The 15,286-nt window shown below is 41.8% G+C and overlaps 1 protein-coding gene across 1 annotated transcript; it reads left to right on the forward strand.

Annotated features, from left to right (window-relative positions):
* The first annotated feature begins 960 nt into the window (after positions 1-960).
* Positions 961-15,050, forward strand: LOC124013663 (leukotriene B4 receptor 1-like). The gene is made up of 7 exons (XM_046328036.1): positions 961-1,162; positions 7,455-7,901; positions 8,285-8,554; positions 10,995-11,098; positions 11,302-11,398; positions 11,535-11,578; positions 14,190-15,050. Exons 2-7 carry the CDS (start codon positions 7,464-7,466, stop codon positions 14,527-14,529), a joined length of 1,293 nt encoding a protein of 430 aa, XP_046183992.1. The 5' UTR covers positions 961-1,162; positions 7,455-7,463; the 3' UTR covers positions 14,530-15,050.
* Positions 15,051-15,286: the final 236 nt, after the last annotated feature.

Here is a 15,286-nt window from a genome sequence, read left to right on the forward strand (position 1 = left end):
TTTCCCGACTCCTCCTTTTCCATTCTTCAGACACTGCCTCTTCCTCACTCCCTCCATGTCACTATTAACAGGAGAGACAAAAGGTCCTCAGTTCTGTACCCTGGTCAATCGGGAGACGTAGGCCTATTTTCAGGAGTCGCATGTTTGTGTTTTGTGTTTTTTCCTCCTTGTCATAACTCGACCTAACGCCTTGTTACTAAATTTGACTGTCGCTGTCAAATGAACTTATTGTAGTACTTTAGATACGAAAATATGGTGTATAAAGAGGAAGATGTCAAAATGGCTTCTTTTCCCCATGCACCAGACTCAATCTTTTCAGTTCAATTAAGTAGCTAACCTCTCAGCGGGGCTCACTTGAAGTGTCAGGTTTTGGACCCTAGATTTGCATAGGGAGTGACGTGTCACATTTTCTGGCCTATCCAGACAAACGAGCGATTTCCTGTGTCTGTGAAACTCTAATTCTAAATTCTGCCCTATGATTCAATCTTTGGAGAATTAGATGTTAGGTGAGAATTAGGTGTTTTAAAAGAGTTTAAATCTCTTGTTGTGCCTTAATTACTCTCTCAATTGATTTTTATCAATTGTTATTGATTATACGTACAACTCAACGTGATTGGCTCATACATTTATTTACTTCTAGAATGTTTGGAACTCATTTTCTCTCTCTCGCTCGCTCTCTCGATTCGATGATCGATTGTGAAACATGTGGGCATGCCATGTGACTAATTCACCTGTTTTTAGTGTGTGTGTGTGTGTGTGTGTGTGTGTGTGTGTGTGTGTGTGTGTGTGTGTGTGTGTGTGTGTGTGTGTGTGTGTGTGTGTGTGTGTGTGTGTGTGTGTGTGTGTGTGTGTGTGTGTGTGTGTGTGTGTGTGTGTGTGTGTGTGTCTCACTCTTTATACGGCGAGGAGGTGTCATTGCATTATACAAAGATACACCCCCTTCCTTTAACTCTGCTATAGCATGCTACAGCCAGCATGACAGCGCAGGGAAAACACATCGTTTGAGAGAGTGAAAGTAAGGGATAAGGAGGAGAGAAAGAGGAGTATCGAGAAAAGTAGGAAGAAGATAAACATCAAGACTGTAAGAAATGAAATAAAGGAAGTCTCGTCAATCCATGCCTCTAGTCCATCTCTTTCTCTTCCCCAGCATTAGGACTATTTGGTGAGTATGTTTTCCCTCTCTTTCTTCCCCCACCACACTCCTGACTCTGGTCCTGTCAGTCAATGGGAATAGTCAGTAAAGTCAAGTTAACACTAACGAGCTATTACCGTAGCCTCGGATAACAAAAGAGATAGATGTGCACATCAGAAATAGGAATGCAAATACATTGGTAGTCCCGGGGCCTTATGTCCTATCAAGCAGTTCAGAATAGGAGTTGACATTTTGGATACGTTTGACCTTTTACACAGAGTGTACAAAACAGTAAGATAACCTGCTCTTTGCATGACAGACTGACCAGGTGAAAGCTATGACACCTTATTGATGTCACTTGTTAATTCCACTTCAATCATTGTAGATGAAGGGGAGGAAATCGCTTAGAGGATCATTTTTAAGCCTTGAGACAATTGAGACATGAATTGTGTATGTTTGCCATTGAGGGTGAATGGGCAAGACGAAAGACTTACAACATGGGCCAGCATCCCTGTGGAACGAGTCCATGCCCCGATGAATTGAGGCTGTTCTGAGGGCAAAAGGGGGTGCAACTCAATATTAGGAAGGTATTCCTAATGTTTTGTGCACTCACTGTAAGTAAATCTTAGTTCAAATGTTCTTGTCCTATCAAAGTAATAACTTAATTAATAAGCTGCACACAGCAAGTCAATACATGTCGAACATATTTACACTATTACCCAGTAAAAGAACACACCTTATAATCTAGCACGCACACACACACACACACACACACACACACACACACACCAAGCAAACTTACTTGAACTTTCACAGTACTTTTTATTGTAATTCTGCTTCATTATCTAATTGTTTGCTATAATAAAAGCAAATTAATAGTTGATAAAAAAGAAAGTTAGACAAATTTAGTAAGAGTTCTCAATATGCGTCTATGGGCATACTACCTCTGTTCCCTATTCTAAAGTAAGACCATATTTTTACTTGCAGAATTTTTCTCCATAAATGACAGAAAGGGGCACACCTTCCCTCATAAATGCCTTTCAGCCACGATGTGAACAACCAAACTTCCATTTAATAATGACATAAATATGAATGTTGACTGTAAAAGATCAGATTATGAATTATGAGCGAAAGCATAAAATGTCTGCCTGATTTGTGTAGTTTGACGACATAAGTGGATTAATATCTGTCATATAGTCACCATTCAAGTCTGTAAACAATTCATGTAAACAATTTAGTTTCGGGCAAACATGACATGGTTTTGATCAATTCACATTATACCTTTTTATATGCCATACAGACATTCAAATATAGAAGTATAAATCAAGTCAAGTGTTGCTAATTGTTTAGGTCAAATTTGGACTTGAATGATGTATGGCATATGGTTGGGGGTGTTCCCCTTTCTGTCCAATTAGGTCATTTCTGAAGAAAAAATCATAAATTCTTCTGCAAGTAAAATTATGATCACACATATTGACGTAATATGCCCTTATTAGTCTCACATTGAGAACGCTTACTAAGAGTCTTTCTTGTCTAACTTGCTTTTTATCAACTATTAATACATCGCTATTATAGTTAATAATTTGGTTAAGGATTGTCCAGTATTCCATGACTTATGTTTGAATTAGAAAACACTTAATTAACGCCTAATATATGGCTAATAAAACATAAAGGCCTTATAAACTACTTATCTACCCATTTATACACTTCAAATTAGTGGTTAATGTGTGTATCTTAAATTAAAGTGTTACCCACGGTTCTAATCTAGACAGTTGCAAGGAAAACACACGATATATTAGATTGATTGTTATGTTTTCTATGCAACCCCTTGGAGTTGTTGTGTTCGTTTCGACTCATCTTAGATGTCCTACGGGAGCCACCGTACCTGGGATAAACAGTGTTTTTATGCTAGCTCAAGAACTTGAGAACTTGGCTGTTAGAGTTGTAGCTTATAAACCTGAGGCTGACAGGAAAGAAAAAAGTATTGTCATTTTAACACAACACTGATCTTATATTAGAACTACATTCTCAGACTATAGTCTTCTCTGGACCAAACACTAAGATATAAGATTCATCCAACATGGCACCTTATTCCCATAGCACCTTGTCCAAAGTCGTGCACTACATGGGGAATAGGGTGCCATTTCGAAAGCAGGCATACTGCTTTGAAACAGGTCTCGGAGGGAGGTAGAATGATTTCTCAAACAAACACTGTAGCTACAATATATTGTTTGCGTCACCACTCAAGTCTGGTCTAGCTGGTTAGGAATCAGTGTAGTGGAGAAGCCTGTCACAATTCCTCAACATTCCTACGCATGTAGAAACTCCTCCCATTGTTTCAGCAAAAGCCTCTGACAAATAAGGACACATACTTTTGGAAGTAAGAATACATACCTTTCGGGGGATTTTTGTCTGATGCTTTGAAATGCAATAAGGTGCATAAAAGATGTAGGCATCAAAATAAAAGTTATTACTTCAAGAATTTGAAGGTAATGTAGAGTAGTAAGCATGTGTACGCGCGCATGGACACGCACAGGCTCACACACATGCACACACACACATTACACACACACACACACACGCACTGTAATGGAGAACTGTACATTTTATGGTCATTTAGGGTATTATAAAATACTCAAACGTTTTACTGCAGCATACTATCAATAATGATGCATTGTGGGAAAATGTTGTGGGTTTGGCAAACAATTGCTGTATGTTGAATGGTACTATAATACACCCCACAGAATAAGGTATTGTACCGTATCTTTGGAGCACCAAATACCTTTTGACCACTAGTGGGTGCATAGTATTATTGTATCTGGTGCATGAATATATTTCGAGGCATGCCTTGTAAGAGGCTATATTTGTTGCACCCAAAAGTGAGAATGCTGTACCACTCCAATGTGGTTACAGTTCCCCATGACTTTGTATAGGGGACAGATTTGAGTGGCAGCAAGACTTAAGCCCTATTCACACAGGACTAGTATTACTAGGGAATGTTGGTTATTTAATTAATACCCCAGAATGTCCGTTATGCCCACACTGGCACTGCAGATGGATATTACCACTAGCACAGGACTATTAAAGGCCCAGTGCGCTACTTTTGTGAGACATTTATTTTTTTACAATATTTAAAAAATATATATATATTTTTTAATTCAGGTTTTTCAGGGGGTGCTGCAGCACCCTCAGAACCCCTACTTCCTACGGCTGTCTCCTCCCATATAAAAATGACTGCCATGGGACTAAAATTACAGATGTGGTGCTTCGGTAAAACTAATCCCATCCGAATAGTGCTGTAAACCTTAAATGGTTGAGCATTGGGCCTCCCGAGTGGCTCAGTGGTCTAAGGCACTGCATCGCTGTGGTCTAACATACGCCATCGCTGTGCCTCAAAAGATTATGGGTTCGAGTCCAGGCTCTGTCGCAGTTGGCCATGACTGGGAAACCCATGGGGCGGCGCACAATTGGCCCAGCATCGTCCGGGTTTGGGGAGGGTTTGACCGGCAGGAATATCCTTGTCCCATCGCGCACTAGCGACTCCTGTGGCAGTCCGGTTGCAGTGCAACCTGACACAGTCAGGTGTTCGGTGTTTCCTCCGACACATTGGTGCGGCTGGCTTCCGGGTTAAGTGGGCATTGTGTCAAGAAGCAGTGCAGCTTGGTTGGGTTGTGTTTCGGAGGACGCACGGCTCTCGACCTTTGCCTCTCCCGAGTCCGTACGGGAGTTGCAGCAATGAGACAAGACTGTAACTACCAATTGGACACCATGAAAAAGGGGTAAACATTTTTTTTCAAATGTTTGTCATGTCCTTTTTGGTCTGTTTTGCCATGTAGTCGCTGCCAGTTTGGAAGCCTTTGTTAAGGCCTCTTGAAGTGCAAGTTATATAAAACACTGAATATATATGGACACACTGTAATATGTAAATACTTTACCTAACAGCCAACCTGCTTGCACCAATCCCTTGTAATTACAGTAAAATACTGTGAAATACAAACCCCTCCCATGAATTTCATGCATACATGCATTCCGATTGAGATGGTTTGGTATGAGTTGGACCACAGAGTGAAGGAAAATCAGCCAACAAGTGCTCAGAATATGTGGGAACACCAAGATTGTTGGAAAAGCATTCTAGGTGAAGCTGGTTGAGAGAAAGCCAAGAGTGTGCAAAGCTGTCAAGGCAAAGGGTGGCTCATTTCAAATATAAAATATATTTTGATGTTTAGCACTTTTTGTGGTTACTACATGATTCCATGTATGATATTTCATAGTTGTGATGTCTTCACTATTATTCTACAATGTAAAAATTAAGAAAAACCCTTGAATGAGCAGTTGTGTCCAAACTTTTGACTGGTACTGTATATATACACTACCGGTCAAAAGTTTTAGAACACCTACTCATGCAAGGGTTTTTCTTTATTTTTACTTTTTTCTACATTTAGAATAATAGTGAAGACATCAAAACTATGAAATAACACACATGTAGTAACCAAAAAAGTGTTTAACGAATCAAAATATATTTTGTATTTGAGATTCTTCAAATAGCAACTCTTTGCCCTGATGACAGCTTTGCACACTCTTAAGGTATTTCAAGTTTTCAAATTGTATACATTTGCATTTTTTTATTAATATAAACCTGTTTTTGCTTTGTCATTATGGGGTATTGTTTGTCAATTTGATGAGGAAAAACATGAATTTAATAAATTCAAAAAAGGCTGTTGCGTAATAAAAGGTGGAAAAAGTTTAGTGGTTTGAATACTTTCCGAATGCACTGTACTGTAATATAACATACTGGATTTTACTTGCCTCCGAGCTGTCTGTAAACTACTGTCAAATTCACAGTAACCCCTTAACAGTTCACACCAGCCAGTTGCTCCCCAACAAGGGAATGTATTCGCCATAAGTGAATCACTCAAAGCTATCTGTTAATTCTAAATCAATTCCACATTATTCCCATGATGTTTGATCTTCTCTATTTGTTCTCTTTGTCAGGTCATGTGTTTCACTGATTTCTCATTGGCTGCTCTGTTTCCACTTCTCTCCTCTGCCTGGCTTTGTTCAACCCTGGTGTTGTACAACTGATGTGCAGTGCATTCAAAATATATGAGTTGCCATACAAAGATCATTGCTCCATCATTGTTCCGTGCCAGAGACTGATAGTTGTGATACAAATACATTTGACTGCATACAAATATTTATATAACCGTTGTGTGGGGAACTCGTTTTGTAGACACACAACAGCCTCGCTGTCCATTAGGTGTGTTGGCTACGTTTAATAGTGAGTGAGAAAAAAAAACACGTCAATTGCTGGCTGCACTCCATTGGCCTAAGCCAGTGGTTCCCAACCAGGGGTATTAAGACCCTTGGGGTTGCTTGGCCTATCCACAGGGGGTACTTCAGTGGTATTCTGGGCAGAGCAAAATTCATTTGGTGGTACAGTAACTGACAAACTTTGGGAACCACTGGCCTAAACTATACATGTTTGTCTTGCAATTACAACTGCCACAGTGTTCGTATGGATTATAGCACTGCATTGCACCCACACTACTCGCGGGCGTTAGCGAGCGGTCTATGTGGCCAGGTGCTGTAAATAGAAATCGGTTCTATTTGTGATGCTCAACGTGCTGCAAGTCCGGCCTCTCCCATCACCTCTCTGGTTTTTAGAAACATGTACCCATGCCATCTCCTCATTGGTTTTTAGGAGCATATACCCACTTGGGTGATTGAAAGATCAACTTAGGTCCATATTCCAGTAGGTTGTAGTAATGCTGTAAAGTTGGTTGCCAACCATGAATATTAAGTCCAAAATAAGAAGAATAAGCCTGAGGATTGAGGAGAAATGATGAGAATGGAATTCAGTTTATCGTTTTATCTGTGGATTAATTGTCGGAGTAGAGGACCTTGTGCATTTTCAGGTCAAATAAAGTGTGCAAGTGTGCATCTGGTTTGGTCAGCATGTGAGCTTGTTTCCAATCTTATCAGACCTGGGTTAAAATGCTATTTGAAGTCTCAAGTACTTTGAGTGTTTGTTCTAGCCTGCCTGGAGTGCCAGGTGCGTGGGATTTGACTATTCTATTGAATTACTAAACCAGGCAAGCTCAATCAAGCACAGATAAAGTATTTGAAATCGTAGTTGAACCTATCATCACATATAAGTCATTTAGCAGACACTCTTCAGAGCAATTAGGGTTCAGTGCCTTTGTTAATTAAGGGCACATTTGACAGATTTTTTACCTAGTCGGCTCAGCTATTCAGCATTGCTGCTTATACAAGTTCATAAAACATGCCACTGTTTTGAAATCAATAACCTTGTCCCTTGCAGGTCATCACAATGGCCCACAACCAAAGCATTCCCCTTCGCCTCCTGTCCAACTTCTCCCTCCCTCAAATCATCCCTCCATCCCTCACAAACCCCTCCTCATCCCTCTTTCCGTTCTCCTCCTCGACATCCCCCTCCCTGTTCCTGTCCACCTCCATGCACATCCTGAACACCACCAACACGTCTGTTTTCGGGGGAAACCAAAGCATTGTGGGTAATACCACCTCCACGACAGTAGGGGCTCTCATCCTGTGTCTGGTCTTGCTGCTGGGCCTCCCCGGCAACCTCTTCATCATCTGGAGTATCCTGGCGCGTGCCCGCCGCCGCTCCGTCACCACCCTCCTCATCCTCAATCTAGCGGTGGCCGACGGCTCACTCATGGCGCTCACGCCCTTCTTCGTGATCTACTTGGTCAAGAAGACCTGGGTTTTTGGCAACATCATGTGCAAGGTGGGGGCTCTTTTTCTTGTTTATTGTTGATATAATGGCTCCATTCCAGGCTGACTACATTGCAGTCAGTGCTAGATATTACAAAGCCTGCATAGGTATTAAGCATATACGCTAACCTCATCATATGATATACCAATCTGATGCCCGACTGTGCAGTCGATGACGTGGCAAGCAACCATTGCTTGATGCAATGCAATGACTGCAATGTCGTCGGCCTGGAACGTGACCAATCGCAATAGACCAGTGACATCATTTTATGCCAAAAGACGGACATATTTCAAAACACATTTGATACTTAACATGCAGTGAGTACTTTTACTTTTTCATTGAATCCTTATCCTTTTGAAATGCTAAGAATATGTCTCTCTTTTCGTCTCCATCAGATACTCTTTTACTTGTGCCTAGCCAACATGTACGCCTCCATCCAACTGATCATGCTGATGAGCCTGCACAGGCTGGTGGCCGTGGTGTGGCCTAAGCGCGTCGCTGCACTTGCTGGATGGAAGGCGGTACTGCGTGGGGTGCTGGTGCTGTGGACCATGGTGCTGGTCGCGTCCATCCCTGCGTTGCTGTTCAGGGACGAGCGGAAGACCGTGCACCCCAACGGGAAGAGCCGGGTCGTGTGTGAGTCGTTGCACAAGCAACAGAGTCATGTGAGTGGCACTATTTACTGACTGACTTCATCCTCTTCATTCCTGGTGGTTCTAGCTTGTATGGCGACCTATAAATATATATACAAAAAGAACACTCATAACGATCGGAAAGAAGTAAGAAAGACTAATAGAAACAAATTGTAGTATATAAATACAAACAGAAAAGAGAATCAAATTATTACCCTATTGCTAACAAAATACACACAAATAAAACTCAATTGCACAAATCCTATATCTCTAAATACACAAATGGAATAACACACTTATAAAGAAGAGAACCTGATTATTACACCTTTTCACTTCAAACAAAAAACACACAAACTAAATTGCACAACTAATTGCAATTTCTAATTACATTAATACCGTACAAAGTAAGAGTTGCGTTATTTGATACATTCACCCGATCCCCTACCTCGGGCTTCCAGTGGGGAGACCCCACTCCCAATCTTGTACTTCTGAGTGTGAGACCTTCCCAGATATTAGCCTGCCTAGCTCACAAACTAGAATCAGGGCACCCACAGGGTGTCCCACATCATTGACGTGAAGTGCAAATGAGAGACAAATGTCACCATTCGGTGTATATACACTGCTCAAAAAAATAAAGGGAACACTTAAACAACACAATGTAACTCCAAGTCAATCACACTTCTGTGAAATCAAACTGTCCACTTAGGAAGCAACACTGATTGACAATACATTTCACATGCTGTTGTGCAAATGGAGTAGACAACAGTTGGACATTATAGGCAATTAGCAAGACACCCCCAATAAAGGAGTGGTTCTGCAGGTGATAACCACAGACCACTTCTCAGTTCCTATGCTTCCTGGCTGATGTTTTGGTCACTTTGAATGCTGGTGGTGCTTTCACTCTAGTGGTAGCATGAGACGGAGTCTACAACCCACACAAGTGGCTCAGGTAGTGCAGCTCATCCAGGATGGCACATCAATGCGAGCTGTGGCAAGAAGGTTTGCTGTGTCTGTCAGCGTAGTGTCGAGAGCATGGAGGCGCTACCAGGAGACAGGCCAGTACATCAGGAGACGTGTAGGATGCCGTAGGTGGGCAACAACCCAGCAGCAGTACTGCTACCTCCGCCTTTGTGCAAGGAGGAGCACTGCCAGAGCCCTGCAAAATGACCTCCAGCAAGCCACAAATGTGCATGTGTCTGCTCAAACGGTCATAAACAGACTCCATGAGGGTGGTATGAGGGCCCGACGGCCACAGGTGGGGGTTGTGCTTACAGCCCAACACCGTGCAGGACGTTTGGCATTTGCCAGAAAACACCAAGATTGGCAAATTCGCCACTGGCGCCCTGTGCTATTCACAGGTGAAAGCAGGTTCACACTGAGCACATGTGACAGACGTAACAGAGTCTGGAGACGCCGTGGAGAACGTTCTGCTGCCTGCAACATCCTCCAGCATGACCGGTTTGGCAGGGGCTAAGTCATGGTGTGGGGTGGCATTTCTTTGGGGGGGCCGCACAGCCCTCCATGTGCTCGCTAGACGTAGCCTGACTGTCATTAGCTACCGAGATGAGATCCTGGAGATCCTGGGTTCCTCCTAATGTTAGACAATGCTAGACCTCATGTGGCTGGAGTGTGTCAGCAGTTCCTGCAAGAGGAAGGCATTGATGCTATGGACCGGCCCGCCCGTTCCCCAGACCTGAATCCAATTGAGCACATCTGGGACATCATGTCTCGCTCCATCCACCACAGACTGTCCAGGAGTTGGCGGATTCTTTAGTCCAGGTCTGGGAGGAGATCCCTCAGGAGACCATCTGCAACCTCATCAGGAGCATGCCCAGGCATTGTAGGGAGGTCATACAGGTACGTGGAGGCCACACACACTACTGAGCCTCATTTTGACTTGTTTTAAGGACATTACATCAAAGTTGGATCAGCCTGTAGTGTGGTTTTCCACTTTAATTTTGAGTGTATCTCCAAATTCAGACCTCCATGGGTTGATAAATTTGATTTCCATTGATCATTTTTGTGTGATTTTGTTGTCAGCACAAAAGTATTTAATAAGAATATTTCATTCATTCAGATCTAGGATGTGTTATTTTAGTGTTCCCTTTATTTTTTTGAGCAGTGTATATAGATATATATTCCATTTTTTTGTGTGGGTGCCCCTTGCTGCCCCCGGCAGGATGCCGGCTGTACATGTCACCTATGCCTAAATCCGCCACTGACCATAGCATGTGAGTGATGGGAGAAGGAGAAGAGCATTCCATCAACAATTAAAGACTTGTATGTCAGTTGAGAGAAGAAGAAAGTACTTACTTTTCATGATGGCTTTCTATCACCGTAGCATCTGTTGTCAGATCATCCATAAAAACAATGTTAGGTATGGAGTATAAACATTACATTGCTTTTGTGTATATAGCGTCACTGACACTAAACAATCAAGCTGTCGATGAAGGTGATCTCTATGCTGATACAGGTGGTGCTCCAGTACACGTTGGAAACAGTGCTGGGATTTGTAGTTCCTTACGGGGTGATTATAGGCAGCTACATCTGCATCCTGCGGCGGATCAGGCAGACAAGGTTCACTGTTTTACTACTGTTTTACTATCTTTAATTTATTGATCTTGATCTTAATTACCATTTTTTCGATCTTCATTTCATATTTGGCTAGAATGTATTGTTTTTCCTCATCTTTCTCACTTCATTTTATGTTTGTTTGTGAAGCACTTTGAAATGCATTTTTTGTAAGACTGTGCCGTATAAATAACATTTGATTTGACCAGGTTCAGGAGGAGGATCCGCAGTGAGAATCTCATCCTGGCCATCGTGGTAACCTTCGGTGTCTTCTGGTTGCCCTACCATGTCATCAACATTGTGCAGGTATTGCATGTGTTGTGTGTGAGTTTTATAGCCAGGGCCTCACACTCCCTATTGGGGCTAAAATAATAGGTGCTGCTGTAACATGACTGTCTGTTATGATGAAATATGTTCTCATAGATTAAATATGTCCTTACAGGTTGCTGCAGCACTTTCTCCAAAGGATTCAACTCTAAAAGCAAGGTAGGCTTTCTAAATGAATGTGTCATAACATCCTCATCCCCTTTTGTGTTTGTAGTGTCATAATAACCTTTCATTAATTTTATTATCATCAAATCCCAAACTCAATTTTCATTAAAAGAAAGAACCTCCCTTCCTCCGTGAGTTTCTGTAGGTTATCTCAATCACGCCATGAGTAGTTAATCATGAAACATACACCCCTGCCTTTCTTCTTCCTGGAGAGTTCTTTATTCTTGTGTGCGCGATGAACTAAGAACCCAGCTGGCTATATGGACGTGGGACGGTATATCCCGACAGAGCCATGATTCCGTGAAACAGAGTATATTACAGTCCCTGATGTCTCTCTGTTCGGAGGTCCTCGCCTTAAGCTTGGCTACTTCATTATCCAGAGACTGAACATTAGCGAGTAATATACTCCGAATGGTACTGTAATTCTACCCGACAGAATACAGTTCCGTACCATATCTTTGGAGCCCCAAAAACCTTTTGAACACTAGTGATTACATGGTATTGTTGTTTCTGGCTCATTAACATATTTTGAGGCGTGCCTTTTATAAGAGGCCATATTTTTTGCACCTGTGAGGGAGAATGCTGTACAACATTCTGCTGAAAAGGCAGCGCGGGAAATTCAAAAATATTTTCACAAAAACTTTCACACATTAACAAGTCCAATACAGCAAATTAAAGATACCCATCGTGTCCGATTTTTAAAAACACAACGTATATTTGTTAGATCATCACCAAATCCAAAAAAACACACAGCCATTTTCCCCAGCCAAAGATGGTCACAAAAGCAGAATTAGAGATAAAATGAATCACTAACCTTTGATAATCTTCATCAGATGACCCTTATATGACATGTTACATAATACATTTATGTTTTGTTATATATTATGCATATTTATATCCACAAATCTCGGTTTACATTGGCGCCATGTTCAGAAATGCCTCCAAAATATCCGGAGTAATTACAGAGAGCTACGTCAGATAACAGAAATACTCATCATAAACTTTGACAAAAGATACATGTTTTACATATAATTAAAGATACACTGGTTCTTAATGCAACCGCTGTGTCAGAATTTTTTAAAACGTTACGAAAAAAGCATACCATGCAATAATCTGAGATGGCACTCAGTCGTAAATATATTTCTCCGCCATGTTGGAGTCAACAGAAATACGAAATTACATCATAAATATTCCCTTACCTTTGATGACCTTTCATCAGAATGCAGAGCAAGGAATCCTAGTTCTGCAATAAATCGTTGTTTTGTTCCATAATGTCCATTACTAGTGTCCAATTAGCTACTTTTGCTAGCACGTTTAGTTCACATGTCCAAAAGCTGGCCCTGGTCCAGGCGAACTCGGACGAAAACTTCAAAAAGTTATATTCCAGGTCGAATAAACTGGTCCAACTAAGTAGAGAATCAATCTTCAGGATGTTAATATCATATATATGCAATAATGTTCCAACCGGAACAAGATCGTACTTTTTGGAGAAATGTCCTCTGGTCTGATGAAACAAAAATAGAACTGTTTGGCCATAATGACCATCATTATGTTTGGAGGAAAAAGGGGGAGGCTTGACAGCCGAAGAACACCATCCCAACCGTGAAGCATGGGGGTAGCAGCATAATGTCGTGGGGGTGCTTTGCTTCAGGTGGGACTGGTGCACTTCACAAAATAGATGGAAGGAAATTATGTGGATATATTGAAGCAACATCTCAAAACATCAGTCAGGAAGTTGAAGCTTGGTCGCAAATTAGTCCAAATGGACAATGACCCCAAGCATACTTGCAAAGTTGTGGCAAAATGGCTTAAGGACAACAAAGTCAAGGTATTGGAGTGGCCATCACAATCCCATAGAACGTTCGTGGGCAGAGCAGCTGAAAAGGCGTGTACGAGGAAGGAGGCCAACAAACCTGATTCAGTTACACCAGCTCTGTCAGGAGGAGTTCATGCCAAAATTCACCCAACTTATTGTGGGAAGCTTGTGGAAGGCTCCCTGAAACGTTTGACCCAAGATAAACAATTTAAAGGCAATGCTACCAAATACTAATATACTGTTCTCTCTGCTAATGCAAGGCTAACGGTACCGATGCACCAGCAGGACCCTTAACAGCTTCCACTCCCAAGCCTGCTAAATAGTTATTCTATGTAGCTATTTGGTTAACTATTTAACTATCTGCATTTACCCTTTTTGCACTAACCTTTTTGACTCATCACGTACACTGCTGCTACTGTTGACTATATGTCACTTTAATCCTAGTTATATGTACATACAGTATTGACCTCAATTACCATGTACCGTTTCAGATTGACTCGGTATTGGAACCCCATGTATATAGCCAAGTTATCGTTAGTCGTTATTTCTCCATTTTCTTTCTCTCTGCATTGTTGGAAAGTGCCCGTAAGCAATAATTTCACTCTTTGTCTACTCCTGTTGTTTACGAAGCATGTGACTAATCAAATTTGTTTTGAAAAAAAACAAAACATAATTTTGCTTGGCTGGAAATTACTGTCAAATTCATGGCAATCCCGTTTACAGTCCTCTGTACCCCCCCCCCCCCCTTGTATCTCCCTCCCTCCATTCCTCTCACTCCCCCTCCCCAAGGCTTGACCCTATTTGGCAGACCAGCCGTGCGGTCACCTCAGCCCTGGCCTTCATCAGCAGCTGTGCCAACCCTGTCCTCTACACTTTTGTCGGCAAGTCCTACATCAGGCGGGACGGCTTTGCCTTCATGGCCCGCTTGTTCGAGGGCACGGCGCAGGACTCTGGGACAAGGAAGAGCCGACAGAACAGCCAGAATAGCCGAGAGAGAGACAGGGATGCAAAGGAGGTCGGACTGAAGGAAAAGGAGGGAGACCTAGAGTCGACAACCAGCTCCAATGTCATGAGTCCCGTCTGTGTGAAACCTGTTAAGAATGGCAAGCCGGGGCCGATTCCGACTTAGGCAATGATGCCTTTCTTTTGCACATCTTTCCTACACATTTCTCAGTAGTTTACCTTATGAAGGTGAGTAATGGGCTTCGCAGGAGTGGTTCCCTTACGCGCACTGAAGAAATGTCATTCACCTGCTGAAAACCCTCTTACTTACTGGCCAACCGATTTTCTCGTGGAGTTTTCATTCAATAGAGTTTTCAGTACATTTATGTAGCCATCCCTTTAAATATGGCGTACCTTTTTAGTTTTGTTTACAGACTCGATACAATATATCGAGAGAATCGGTTCAGAATATTAGGGATCAATTAAAGAAAGCCATCTTAGTATATATGTGCATACTCCTCTCAGTTTCAGCACCAAGTGGTAGATTTTAAAACACTCTGATCTTTTAGATTATTTAGGGTTCGGAAATTGTTTGTGAATCCTACAAAAAAAAGGTTAGGAGGAAGAAAATGGGTTTGATTCATACAGAAAAATGCCACGTTTAGATCTTTAACTCGTGGTAATTTTGGATGATTAGTGAACAAAGGGAAAATAGTGTGAAATAGTAGGCTAAACCTTCATCCATTTCCTGCACTAACCATGGAACTGTGTGAAGACACATCCAAATATTGCCCCATACGCACCAAACTATTACGTTTGGTCTGTGCTCCTCTCCATAACGATTGAATTAGCTATGTCTTAATATATATATATATATAAACTGTTACTAATGATCCTCATCAACCACATGGCCGTGATGACGTTTACAGAGGAAGCAAATGAAG

The sequence above is a fragment of the Oncorhynchus gorbuscha genome, linkage group LG25 (genome assembly GCF_021184085.1).
Source record: "Oncorhynchus gorbuscha isolate QuinsamMale2020 ecotype Even-year linkage group LG25, OgorEven_v1.0, whole genome shotgun sequence".
Taxonomy (NCBI): Eukaryota; Metazoa; Chordata; class Actinopteri; order Salmoniformes; family Salmonidae; genus Oncorhynchus; species Oncorhynchus gorbuscha.

What these genes read in the sequence shown, in the direction of transcription:
- LOC124013663 (XM_046328036.1), top strand. Translation starts at nt 7,464, where the DNA reads ATGGCCCACAACCAAAGCATTCCCCTTCGCCTCCTGTCCAACTTCTCC. An exon ending in CGGCGGATCAGGCAGACAAG is followed by an intron (nt 11,099 to 11,301) that starts GTTCACTGTTTT and finishes TGATTTGACCAG; the next exon opens with GTTCAGGAGGAGGATCCGCA. An exon ending in GATTCAACTCTAAAAGCAAG is followed by an intron (nt 11,579 to 14,189) that starts GTAGGCTTTCTA and finishes CCCCTCCCCAAG; the next exon opens with GCTTGACCCTATTTGGCAGA.